Genomic DNA, 13837 nt, shown 5'->3' with positions numbered 1-13837 from the left:
ATTAGTTATGAAATAATTGAAAATTACATTTGGGGCCTTAATTTACAACATATCATACTATGTTAACTGTTAATGTTGCATCAACATTGAAGGGGCAAGAATCTAGTCTATATGTTAAAGAATAACCCTTCCACATTATGAAAGTATGTCAATTAGGTAATCTAGTTTATTTCTAATGAATCGTATTGTCTGATTCATTATGTGTGTAATTATGTGCCAATAATTAAAAGGCTTAGAAACACTTGTAGGCTAGTCCTTTAAAGAGCTTTACATTCAAGCACTGTCTGGGACTTTCACAAATATTTTAATTGTGACAATGAGAGGTGGACTGCGGAGGAAGGTTGCTTTGAATTGCCACATCGTTCCAAGTAACTCCGCCATAAGATGGTGGTAGAGTCAAGTTGTGAAGTTGCACACGTCCAATGTCAAGCTGTCCTCAGCACCTGCTTTCTCAATGCCAAATACTCGCTGCGTGCAAGGCAAAAACAGTTGGGCATTTATAAGGTGTGAAGATAGATAAGACAACTAACTGTTGCGAAACTATGACAGCCAGATTTATTTATAAAAACTAGACTAGAGTCTAAGATAATAACCGGCCTCAAATAAAAGAGATTGCAAACTGCAGTCAGATTCATTTAAATGAACTAGAAGGCATTGGATATTTGGTATGGTACGAATACAAAGACACTGACGTGACTTGACCTTGGAATACGTTATGAATGACACTCCCCCTCCCACCCCTCTCTGCCAAATACTCACGGATGAACGTCACGAAAAGTCTAATGGCGTATTTAGCTGTGTGGGGGGGGGGGGGTCTTGATTCTTCATTCAATGGAAGCCAAGAAGACTATAATTGTGTTGCCTTAGCGACTATAAATCAACAGCATCACCGAGTATCTTCCACCATTCCCAATGAAATGTTTCGGTCCCTGCTGCCGTCATTGGGATACGAGACACCTGTCCTATGATTGGCTCGCAATGATAATAGCCCTGCCATTGAAGAATTCTGGCTCGTGAGAATGGGGTGTGTCTCTGGCAGCCAGAGGTACACGCCTCTTATATAAATGCTCAGTACAACCGTTCCGCAGAAGCAGACGGACGAAATTATTAAACTCTTTCATAGAGCGTCAGTCAACACGCATGCTGCAGTTGTTTCACTGCCTGCGCCAGCACACTGTCCACTTTCGATTTACAAGTAGGCTACACGCCGTGTTCCGTCTCGGGGGAAATATAAGGCAGGTTGTGAAGATTCCCTAATCACCAGACTTTGTAGCAGGTGTGAATTCATGTCTGTATATTCCACAAGGATCTACTGGTGAGTATGACTGTACCTTTGCGACGTTTTACTTTTGTGTATTTACTTTTAATGTTTTTTTGTTTTGTTTTTTTTGTCCCTGGGTGTCTCTTTGGAGTGTGTGTGTGTGTGTGTGTGTGTGTGTGTGTGTGTGTGTGTGTGCCCCCTAAATGTCTGCTGATAACCTCTCTTATAGTGGTCATTTTTATTGTTATTGTTTATCCTTGTATTTTCTTCAACTTCTGTGTGGTGCAGCCTCTGAATTTGAAAAGGTTACACTACAAACAAAAGCCACAGACTTCCTATTTATTATCAGTATTCTCCCTGGTTATACTTTTTGTAGTGTGTATGATAGGCTATATAGTGTTACACTTTAACTATACGATTGTATTTGTTTAATCTAAAGTATCATCAAGTTCTACACATCAAGTTCCATCTAACAGCAAAATGGATCAGCCTAGGTCTACATCCTAGCCTAGGTCTACATCATTGGCACAATGACATGCAGGTGCATTCCGCAACCAATTTTGTGCAGGCAGGGTAGAAATTGGTCTATTGGTTGCTGCACTTTGGTTTTCTTTACCATAACTATAGATTAGCCTACTTGATATAGACTTATTTGAAGTAGTAAAATTGTTTTCCTGTCTGCAGACTAAATGTTGGAATAAACTTTGCAAGCCTCCTGTGTAAAATTCTGCAGGCCTCTACACCAGGAAGCTTTCACTTGAACTCTTTACTGTAACACACAGAGGCTCTGCTTCTTGTATAGGTTTCGTAGGTATGCTATGTGGAAAGCTCAACTCTAGAAGAACTAGAACCCATGATGGCAGATAATTCCATTATCATCTTAGTTACAAACATTGTGTTAACTGCGACCCTAAAATGAGCTGTTCGATTCATTGTCTGTCGAAAGAAACGCAACTCTCTTCCCTTGTCGGATTTGTGAACAGATAGTAAACTGATCTCCATCTGTACAGATTTTACTCCTAGCAACGAGGCTGACCCCATTCATTCAGCACACTCCTCAGGGTTCTGAGATGGTCTGACCCCCCCAGGACAAATCTTCACCACCATACATACGCACCACCTTTAGTGTTGTGTAACACAGCCAGCAGGCAGCTCAGCATTGGCACGGAATGTCGGCAGCCTTGCCTCGTCATCACTCCAGCAGAGATTTATGATATAGTAACATTTGGAGGTGGTACAAGGGGAAACAATGTTAATAATGCAAGATGTAATATCCCATCATGTGCAATGGGTCAGATTGCTGCTGAGATCACTTTGGTCCCCTGTCAGCACCACTGGGGCAGACAGCAGACAGGCCTCTGGTGCTTACATGCATAATATTCAGGGACACTCAGCCCGTAGACCGGTAGACTAGTTTTGAATTATGCTTTAAAAAAATAATAATTTTAAGTAGCAGTTGTCCTAAAGATGTCTGTACTCTGTGCTGAGTACACAGGATTTGTTCATTTTAAATGATCACCCCACCCTGTTCCAATTTGTGGCCTCTTTATACTGAATATATATATATATATATATATATATATATATATATATATATATATATATATATATATATATATGCTGTATTATAGGGTTGGGGTTAAGGAGAAACATGCTCAATATAACTGTTGGGCTATCTAAACTATATTATTATACTATATATTTAATCAAAAGCACAATTTCAATGGGATTGGAACACTGCAGTGCATATCTCTATTCTCTACTTTAGTGCTTACTGGGTCAGTTGTGCTCAAGAGCTAAGTGGCTTTTACCACAGAAACAAAACCAATGAAATGACAAATCCGGTCAATTGGCTGCCAATGCCATGTCTGTGGCATAAAGCCACTGGGGGGTTGAAGTCATCTTATAGTGTCCTCACGGGTATAAAAAATAACTGGCGAATACATGTCACGGTGCCTATTCAAGATACTGATCTAATATATTGATCTTATTGATTTGATTGTTCTAAAATGGGGTTCATTCATGGATTGTCATGTGCCAGATATGTCCATCACGGCTCTGGGACTGGTCAGGCACTAGAAAGCGGGCAAGATATGGTGTGCATGATCTTCCACTAGAGCAAAGGTTAAGAGTTTTAATGAAACACTGGCATGTAGACGGGTACACCCAATCACCCAACCTGTCAACACAATGATTTGAGCCTAGAAGAGTTGGATACATGGCAGAGCTTAAGTCTACAATCCATGGTGCTATGTAGAACTTGTCTTCCTACAAAGTTTCTGGCTATGATTCTGAGCATTGCTGAATGGATATTAACAGTATGCAGTATGTCTATGAAGTATGAACTATGTTTTAGGCCATGATGTCCCCCTTGCTGTGAACGATGATGTCATGCATTTTAATGTTCACTTGATTACAGAACACTTGCATGTACTTTCAATATAGAAAGTGTTCCACTTCGACAAAGGAATACAATTGTTAAACCTTGCCTGACACTTAAAAACAGTAATGCATCTGACTGATATGTATGTACATTCACTCCCTCCTGAGTTGAGCTGTTAACGTGTGCACCCCTACTTCCTTTTCATTGTGCCCCTTTATGTTTTATTAGGCCGCTGTTCTGTTATTCTTAGCCGAGCAGGATGTTTATACGATCCCTGAGCAGAAATATGACTGGCAAGGCCTTAGTGTTTATCTTTATTCCCTCCCTCCACTCTTTCTTCTGCTCAGGTCCTCACTGTCACCGTTCTGTGTTCATCCCTCTAACCGCTTCTCCCCTGCTCTATGTCTGCCTCCTCCGCACCCCGTCCCCCCTCGAGGATGAAATGAGCTCAAGAGCTGCTTTGGCTGACATTGTTTCCATGCTAAACCATGCATATCCTTCAAGCTTACTTTTTTACTTTTAGATGTCCGGCCTTTGTTTATGCCTAGCATCTGACTGGTGCAGCAAAGGGTTCAGGTGGTTCAGCCAGTAACATTTCATTTGTCACATTTAAAGCCTGGCCACCTACTCTGCTGTGATGATGTTATTGTTAACTTGACAAGTGACAAAAAAGGGTTTGTATAAATTTAGGGATGGAAAAATAGATCGATGAAGTGCAGTTGATGTCGCTCCAGGGTGTAACGATGACCCAGTGTGTTATTGATCGATGTTACGCAATGCTCTCCACCTCGGTATAAACTCTTGCTTCTCAGATTCATAATGGTAAGACTAATATAAACCTAAAGAGGATTATTTATTATCCAATCCCAAAAGATATGTACCTCAGCATACCGCATAGTATTGTTTGAAATTATTCCGGAAAGATCTGGTGTGGGGGGCAGTTGGACAAGACGGCCAGGGGGGTTTGCAATTATTAGATTGACAAGCATATAAAGATTAGATCAACAGAATGACCGAAACATTGCCAAGCCCTAGTTTGTATTTTGGAACAAATTTTAATTGCGTTGACGAAAGTAGGTGCTTTGTCCATAGTTTTTGAACAGAAAATAGTCATTTTGACCGTTTCTTAGGCAGAATAAATTGATCAAACAAATGGAAATTCCATTACATGTGGAGACATCGATATCTTCATGTAGGAGTTGGTAGATATATGGGTCACAGATGGAGACGGATACATGCATCTGTATTTTGCGCAGTGCTTCTAATGGCTAAAAGGTTTTGTCCTGATGGCAGACTGTTCACAAACTGAGTGTGTTGCAGATTTTGCCATTGAAGGGGATTTACCAAACACTATGCGGTATGCTGTGGTACATATCTTTTGGGATTAGATAATAAATAATCCTCTAAGTTTGTTAGTCTTACCATTATGAATCTGAGTTTTTTTATACCGAGGTGGAGAGCATTGCGTAACATCGATCAATAAAACACTGGGTCATCGTTACACCCTGGAGCGACATCAACTGCTGAGGTTTTCTACCTGACAATGGACAACATAAACTTTACTTGTCCTACAACATTGTCTCCAAATGATAAAACCCTTTATTATATTGTATTAAACTACTGTACTTTAGAAAGACTACTTTGTAGTATTAAGTTAAAAAAAGTTATATCGCCACCAAGAAATGTGTGATTCTTAGATTTATTTAAAACATTTCTTTGAATGTGTGACCTAGCAGCTCATGTTTTCTGTTGGTGACCACCATCACCACAGGCTAGTGGCCACTGACCACCATGGCACCAGCCTTTAAATAGAGAGCGTGAGAAGGCCACTGTCTGGTCTGAGGGCAGCTTTTTCTTAACATACCATACCATTTCTTGCTCTACTACTGTAGCTCTACACTAAGTACAGTAAACATGGATAAACAACCAGCCGTTGCTTTAATCTAAAATGGAAAGTTTAGCCTTTTATGGAACTGAGAACACTGGTTTCCACCTAGTCAAATAACCACTGCATGTATACAGCATGCTGACACAATGCCTGTCTCCTCATTGTTGGTGCAAGACAAGTGCACATGAACTTGTATGATAGAGATGGCTCATGCAAGCAAACCACATCATTTAGGTGTTGCAGTGTGCAAAATATGCTGCTTGGTGTGTTGTGGTCATGAATGGCTAAGTAAAGATTGTGCCTCAATGCAGTGAATTAAAAACTAATACTTGAAAAGAAGTGATTCTGTTGATATTTTGGGTCTTTATTATTTCCTTGATGGGAGATAAAGCCAGTGAAGCCTCGGAGCATATTTTTCCCCATTTTGAGATCAGAGTTTAATTTGTCATGACTACAATAACAGAATTCCATTGCATAAGAGAATGAGAAGTACACCCTTCATATTAACCGAGGAGGATGCATGTTTAAGCTGTGCTTTAAATGTCAAACTCTTCTGTGTGGACCTGCTCTTAATGTCATGTTCCCACAATTGAAACCTTCTGTTGACTGAATCGGTGCTGTCTCGTATTTCCATGCAAGGAGTACTCAAACATCCAACCATTTCCATTATAAACGTGGTGTTAATTTTTCATTGAAAATACCCATACCGGTCTGAGTATGAAATGGACCCATAGATTATCTTTATACATCATGAATTTGGCCCTAGTTCACCGTGTGATCCACGGAACCCCAGGGGTCCTTGAGGGGGTTCTAGGAGGTCCCCAGCTACTTGATTGATGAACCAAATTGACCCTTTACAGGTCTGTAACTTGCATTTACGTGGACCCTTACGAGTCCTTTTGTACATCGCTCTATTAAATGTAGCTGAGGATTTTACTGTGACTGGGATCCCACAGGTAAAAACGGTATCAAATCCACATTTCAGTGGAGTAAATGCATATCAAAGACTGGGGGTCCTTGAAATGAATTGCTGTCTTGTTTGATGTGTAACCTCCAGTTCCTCTCCTTCTCTGACCCTCTGCAGTCCAGTGTTTATGCCCAGCCGAGACATGACTGAGGTGATGATCAACAGCACCCCCATGGATGACATGAGGCTCACCCCCAGCAAGGACAGGCTCTCCTTCCAGGTAAGGCGGACGTGCTTCCATGTGTTTCATCCAATGACTCACTACTTCCATTCTAATCCCCTACCCTAGGGTAGGTCTTGTGTATCTATACTTTTTCTTATTATTAAGCTATTCATGTTTTGGATTCATATCAGTTTGGACTGGCGGAAACAAACTGAATTTTTGGAGAAAAAAAATTGAGTCTAAGATGTAATATTCCACTACTCTGCGTTTAGAATGCTGTTGAGAAACCTGTCTAATTGGAGTGGCAGAGGCTGGGATTAGAATGAGACTATTTGTTCCAGTACTGCACTTAAACTGGTAACGTTAACCGTACAAAATCCTGGGTCAGGCTACTTTGTGTTAATGGAACATGAAGACGTAATCAGTTATTTTTAGATTCTTAAGCAAGCAAAGATATTTTTTGTGACAGGAGAGTAATTATTGCAGTGATATATTTTACATGTGTAATTACTTGATTATCAACTGCTGACAGACTAGTAGCTATTACTCAATTCATCAACTGGAACACCCAGGTGCTCTTAAATATAGCTATACATTTTTTGTTTAATTCCTGTATTGCAGCAATGTTATGACTCAAAATAAAGCATGTTAGATTTATCCTGAGTACACTAACAGCCAAGGGGGCTTGGGAAGTCACAGGTCCAGGGTTTAAACATGCAGAAATAATCTAGACTCACAGAATTGACTTGGCTTGTAACATTGAAATATTGTTAACCATTGCAGGCAAAGTGAGATGGTAGTTATCAAGTTTTGATTAGCTTTTCCCACAAGATGTAATGAGCCTATATTGTTCTGTTTTCAATTTGTTGGGTAACAAAGCTCAGATAACTTACAAATTCATGTTATGATTATGCTAGACAAACGCATTATACATGCATGTAGATGTTATTGATAAAACCTAAGCTCATTATCAAACGTATTAACTTTACAGTACAGTTGGAAATGTAATTGCCCTGGCCTGTTCACACTATGATATATTAGGCAACTCTCCTTGAGAGGATGTAGAGTTGTAGATGTAGACTGACCGTTGGGAAGAGATGGGTTTCCTTTCCTCACAGTTGTAAGTCTGGGATGGAAAATTAGGATGCCGGGGGTGGAGACGGAGTGCCAATGTGCCACTTCAACTTCCCACCTAGCTGCCTATCTTGGCTGTCTGCCCAAGGTCCCTGCCAGTCCTTGGAGAGCTTGTATACTGTATGAAGTGATGATGCTAGCATCAGTCACTTCCTCAACTCTGGACGTTGATGTCTGATTCAGATATTGTATTGTACTTCCCACACGCACACGCTCACACCATCCCCACTGCCCATCATCCCTGTGAGAACCCAAAATGGCAAGAACTGTCTTGCTGCTGACAATGTGTTGCTGTATCCTGCCGTTGGGAGTGAATACAAGCTATGACGTGTTGGCTAGGCCCCTAGCCGCTAGGGGTCCACTGCATGGCAAGGTCATTCACTGCCTGACTCCTCTTAGTGTTGCTGATGCATAGTGAGTACGCAGGCAAGCAAATGCAAAGGGTGAATCTGGCCAATACACATGGATGCAAGCAGTTGCAGACACATTTGTCTCATTGTCACTGGTTAGTCTACAAACTTTGTCTTAAACAAACATTAAATTCCCATTGACATTGAATGGAGAATTTTACGTCTGTGCCCCTCACTTCACACAGGGGTGATTTTTTTTTTTTTGTATACTCACTCATACATTGACATACTGTATAGTACAATATGTTCATACATAAAGCTGTATTTGGCACATGTGAAAGCTACAAAAGTCTGCCTATATGCTTTCACACCCTGACAAATTGTCACATTCACATTTATAGCACATAGCCGTTTATAGCACATTTTGTCTTTCTCCCCATTCCCTCTCCTATGGTGTTCATAAAGACTTGAACACAGCTGGACCCCCTCTCTCTTACCCACCCTCTCTCTCCAGCCGCATCTAATGCTTTCTTTCCACTGGGCTCTTTGCCCAGACAGCGACATCGCTTTCCCCATCCAATGTCTCCAAGTGAAATATGCAGGTCTAAAAATATTCTTCCACTTTATCCAAACAACAGCAAAAATGCTGTTCTTGGATCAGGAGTGGCAGGCTTTCCCCCCTGGGCCATTTCTCCAGTTCCTGAGAACTGGGAGTCTCGAGTTTGGTGTCCAATCTCTCCAGAACGGGGAACAAATCTCAGTTTAGATCCACATAGCTATGTCAGCTCTCATAAACAAGTGTCTGTCTGGCTGGGCTTTCCTCATATTACCTTTGTTTTATTATTTAAATCCACACTGATGTCGGGTGCTGATTTCACATTGAGAGGGAAACTGATAAACGGCCAAAAGACACGCACATCCCAAAAATACTGGGCTGGGATCAAAAACTATAACGGTATATAATAAAAGATCTGCACACCAGTATTGCTGCTCTCAATTTCTCTCTGACCTGCTTCCTTGGACTTTCACACAATGTGTAGACAGACATTCTGATCACCACACCTGTGCTGATTTCACAACACATCTACCACACATCTTGTGCTGGAAGTTAAGTTGCTTGACAAATGATGCATTTATGTGCTTAATTTTCTTCATACATTTTCACTTTACTGTTAATTCAGAGTACTGCAATATACCATATGCTCTAATATAATCCATTTGAGTGTTGAATAATCGGCTAGCAGTTGCTTTGGTGCAATAATGCCCCTTTCAAAGTATTTAGTGTGATTTATACTGTTTTTCTTTTTTTTATGTATGAGATTCAATGATTTGCCCTAATCTTGTCCCCTTGCAGATATTCCCTGACCCCACAGACTTTGACCGCTGCTGTAAACTGAAAGACCGGCTCCCATCCATTGTGGTTGAGCCCACAGAGGGCGAAGTGGAAAGCGGTGAGCTTCGCTGGCCTCCTGAGGAGTTCCTGGTCAGTGAAGATGAGGAGGAGAATAATGGCAATATCCAAAATGGACAGCCAATACAGAATTCTCAGCATTAGAAGCTGAGGTATCCCTTCTCTGGCCATCCTCTGTTCATCGCCCACCCTATACACACTGGCTGTACTGCACCTCAGATTTCCTGGCAAGGCACAAATTACCCAGTGATGCCCTTCATCTTCCTTAACACAAATCACTCCCAGAAGATGAACAAAACACACAGATATCCTGCAATCCATCTTTCTGGATCTCACACATCCAGTCAAACTTGAAGAGCAAATACGCACACTTGATAATTAAAACTTTCTACCATGCCTACCACCCTGTGTGTCTCAACCCAGAATGGTTGTCTCATTGGACAGTGGCAGATCAGTGCTCCATGGACAGCTCTTGCACTGCAGGAGGCTACTACTGCACCTGTTCTTTACTCCGAAATGGCTGGCGTTATGACCCCAGAGACTTGATACTCAATATACATAACTGCTGTGGTAAGGCGCATTGTCTGTTTCAGTTATTGGACATTGTTAATTGTCTACTGAGCTGAGCCCATGCATAATCAAAGTGTGTATGTTGTGTAAAGATTCAGTGGATTGTTAATTTGTGTTTAATTTTGTGCAAGGTTGACTAAATGATGCACATTTATTGTGGGAATGCATCAGATTTTCAATTTTTCATATAAATAGGAGAACCTGGAAGCTCTTTCACTGAAATTGAGAAAGTGAAGGGGGGAATAAAACAAGTAATGTGCCCCACATGAACAATATGTTACATAAAGGCTGATTTATGCACTGAGGCGCACACATGCTTTAGGTTTAGTCCTCACCCTTGCCCTGCCTTAGGACAAACGGAATTGAAATGATTTTGTCAAATTGACTGCTCTCATGACTAAATATTCGCTATAGTTCGCTATAGCATTCAAATGAGGAGCGGGGAGGTTTTTAAAGATGGAAAAAGAAGATCAAGACTGATGGAGAGTCATACATTGATATACAAACCCAATGAAGGATATGTAAATATTTGTACCATAGTCAACCCCTGAGGCCTTGTAGTGCTTTGCTTCTCTGTGTATTATAGCTTTGGTCTATTTAATTGTGTTCATGCCAGAAGTGAAAGTTGACTCCTGCCTAGTCTTCCTGTTCTTCTGAACTCAGCCATAGTGTTTGACACCATGACATAATGTAATGCACAATACAGGAGCAAATTCACCAATGTTAATGCAATATCTTGATTGTATTAAATCTGGACATCGCATACAAGTCTAGACCTTCCCAGAAGGACCGTAACAACAATGGCAAGGGGAACTGGATGACCTGTCGGTTCCTTTTTATTCTCAAAACATTGCCAGGTGATGTCAGTTCTTGTGGCACAGGGTCATTGATCTAGGTAGCATATTAGTCATTTGCTTGAACACAAATGCTGTGGATAGTTATCTTTACATCCACCACTTATTCCCCATGGAATCAATTTAGAGTGTTTTTGGATTGATGTCCTAACTTGTGTACACAATAATTTGTACTTGAGATTCTGTTTGAGCATGTTGATTGGATTAGGGCTGTGTATGTACAGAACATCTCTTTCAGCCATCTACCACATACAGGTCCCACATCATTTATGTAAAGCTCAGGGAGATTAGCCGCCATCTTTACTTTTGTTTTTTCTAGACCACTCTCTGTGACTAATAACAGAGGCTGTAAATAAACATTGGAATTTGCTATTCAACTGTTGTGTGGAAGACTGAAATATTTGCTGACACAAAGTAATGAAGGTCTAACCCTCTTGTACAGTATCTTTGCAATGTCAAGATGTCTACCGGTACTTTCTGTTCTGTTTCCATTTTGAAAACTCCCTTTGGCCCCCTCACTTCACCTGCAGTGAGTAGAGATGGGAGTGTTACTTCCTGAGAAGAACATACTGAATCTCTGCAAATCGAGTAGCACGTGTACATGCTTACAAAATGTATATAGAAGTGAGACACCACATACTTCCTGTCTAACCTCCCCCAAACCTTACAGACTCCTAGATACAACATCTCATAAACGCAGCGCTGTTTTGCTGTTCTTTGGTTTCCATATTGTTATCCTGCAAGGGCGGGGACATAGATGGATGCCTTTGGCCTGTGTGTGTGTTGCCAGTCTGCCTAGTGTAAAATCAAGAAAACAACCAGAATATTTCTCTGCAAAGACCAAGGCTACAAACTAGAACTAGAATGATGGATAGGTCTGTCAGATACCAGAATTTTGATGGTATCTGCAATTATGCAGCAAAAACAATTAAGTTTAATGATTTTAAAAATAGAAACTTGAGTCAAATCTACGATATAGTGTGCAGGGCCTCTGTCTAGGAACGGTGTTTAGTGACTATGTACAGTATATGCTTAATAAATTACCATTATCCTACACGACTACAATATTCTTTCAGTCATTATATAGACTTATCAGTCAGACATAACTATGTTCCAGTCAGACCACTCTTAGAATGAATTTAGAATATTGAGCATAGATTGGCGTCAGTGCTCTGTCCCTATTCATTCCCTTTAACATTAACATTTTAGTTGAGTTATAAGCCAAATAGAATTACAGGGAATGATTGAATAAGACCCCAATGCAGGGGGATCTAGAAACAGCCTACAGGTGGATGCTGGGTAGGCAGTGGGATTTGCAGAAACTTCGTGAGCAGCAGGTTAGCAGGGAGACAGCAGCAGCAACGACGCACGTCCGCACAGCAGGAGAGCAGGAGAGAGGAATGAGCAGGTAGGCAGAGAAGTTTAAATAGCTGCTCTGATCAGGCAAATAGTGCATGAGACACTTGATCAGGTACAGTAGGCGCGTTCAAGAGTGCCTGAACTAGCTATGCAGGATGCTTTGACAAAATTAGAGTTTACCCACTTCTCCAGACACCTGTGTATTCCAGAGCTAATCTCACAAAACACTTAACTGATCAGCACCCCTTTCTAGTCTAGAATGAATGACTCCATATATGTGCATTTGACGGGGGCCCTATTTCAATTAATTGTATGACATTGCTGTACAACAAATCGTAAAACCTTCACCACATTGATATAACAAAAATATTAAATATTTTTTTAAGCACTAATAAAGAACAGGAATTTTCTGCAGTGTGTACTGGAACTGTCCATCAAAGTTGCTAGGAGGAGGGCTTTTAGAGGGCCAAGGGCCTCATAGATTGGCCAGGGGGTACACTCAAGGTCTTAAGGTCACTTCCTGGAAAGAGAACAATGAGCTGACATTCTATCTCACTTCCTTCTTCCTGGAAAAAACTGAGCATAAAGAGTTATTAATACATACTGGCCGATAATGGTGGAGGGCTTGCAGAGATCGCTGGGTGCAGCGAGTCAGTAACTTTACCACCACTTGCTTTGCCTTGTCACCCCTGGCTCTTTGTCAGAGGTCTAAATCTAAAGAATTATAGCTAGGCCTCAGAAGACGACGCAGGTCAAAATGTTGCTTATTTTGAGCAGTTAAGCAAATTTTCTGCAAGAATTAAAATGTATATTATATCATCTATCAAGCCAGTTCAAAGGTTAATCACCTTGGTTTTCAGCTGTTTATAGTGCAATAGTACAACATCTTGCTTCCCTCTTTGGCTGTCATGTATAAGTAAGTAAAGTATGTCAAAGAGGCTTATTGTTATTGTCAGTGACAGTATCAGACGAGAAAGCATGTATGAGTGTCTGTCCTTATACTGTAAATAAGCTTATTAACCTCCATGCCAGGGAGCAGAGGTGACAGCCTTCATTTGGCAAGTGCCTTGGCAAGAGAACCTCTGTTACATCGAAGGACGGATTATGTCTCGCACACCACTGTTGGCATGCAACGCTGCATGCCTGTGAACGCGTACACCCCGTACTGTGTGTGTGTGTGTGTGTGTGTGTGTGTGTGTGTGTGTGTGTGTGTGTGTGTGTGTGTGTGTGTGTGTGTGTGTGTGTGTGTGTGTGTGTGTGTGTGTGTGTGTGTGTGTGTGTGCGTGTGTGTGTGTGTGCGTGCGTGCGTGCGTGTGTGTGCGCGTGCGTGGTTCTGTATTAAAACTGTTGTCAGAGTGCTCTGAGTGAAGCCACTGATAGCTCTTCTAGCTCATTCTCGGAATTCTTTCCAATGGAAACAATCCCGTCACTGATCCCAGTGTGTCAGCAGAGTCAGACCTCGCCAGCCTCTGACTCCTCTTTGACTCCCAACTAGTC

The 13837-nt window shown here is 41.2% G+C and overlaps 1 protein-coding gene across 1 annotated transcript; it reads left to right on the top strand.

Moving 5' to 3' along the window:
• Positions 1-1099: 1099 nt before the first annotated feature.
• Positions 1100-12040, top strand: lbh (LBH regulator of WNT signaling pathway). Its single transcript, XM_080784083.1, has 3 exons — positions 1100-1315; positions 6617-6719; positions 9501-12040. Exons 1-3 carry the CDS (start codon positions 1287-1289, stop codon positions 9699-9701), a joined length of 333 nt encoding a protein of 110 aa, XP_080640209.1. The 5' UTR covers positions 1100-1286; the 3' UTR covers positions 9702-12040.
• The last annotated feature ends 1797 nt before the right edge of the window (positions 12041-13837 follow it).

The sequence above is a fragment of the Protomyctophum bolini genome (genome assembly GCF_963924005.1).
Source record: "Protomyctophum bolini genome assembly, chromosome: 15".
In the NCBI taxonomy this organism is placed as follows: Eukaryota; Metazoa; Chordata; class Actinopteri; order Myctophiformes; family Myctophidae; genus Protomyctophum; species Protomyctophum bolini.
This window is presented reverse-complemented; position numbering and strand designations above follow the sequence as displayed.

What these genes read in the sequence shown, in the direction of transcription:
- lbh (XM_080784083.1), top strand. Translation starts at nt 1,287, where the DNA reads ATGTCTGTATATTCCACAAGGATCTACTG. An exon ending in TATTCCACAAGGATCTACTG is followed by an intron (nt 1,316 to 6,616) that starts GTGAGTATGACT and finishes GACCCTCTGCAG; the next exon opens with TCCAGTGTTTATGCCCAGCC. An exon ending in AGGACAGGCTCTCCTTCCAG is followed by an intron (nt 6,720 to 9,500) that starts GTAAGGCGGACG and finishes GTCCCCTTGCAG; the next exon opens with ATATTCCCTGACCCCACAGA.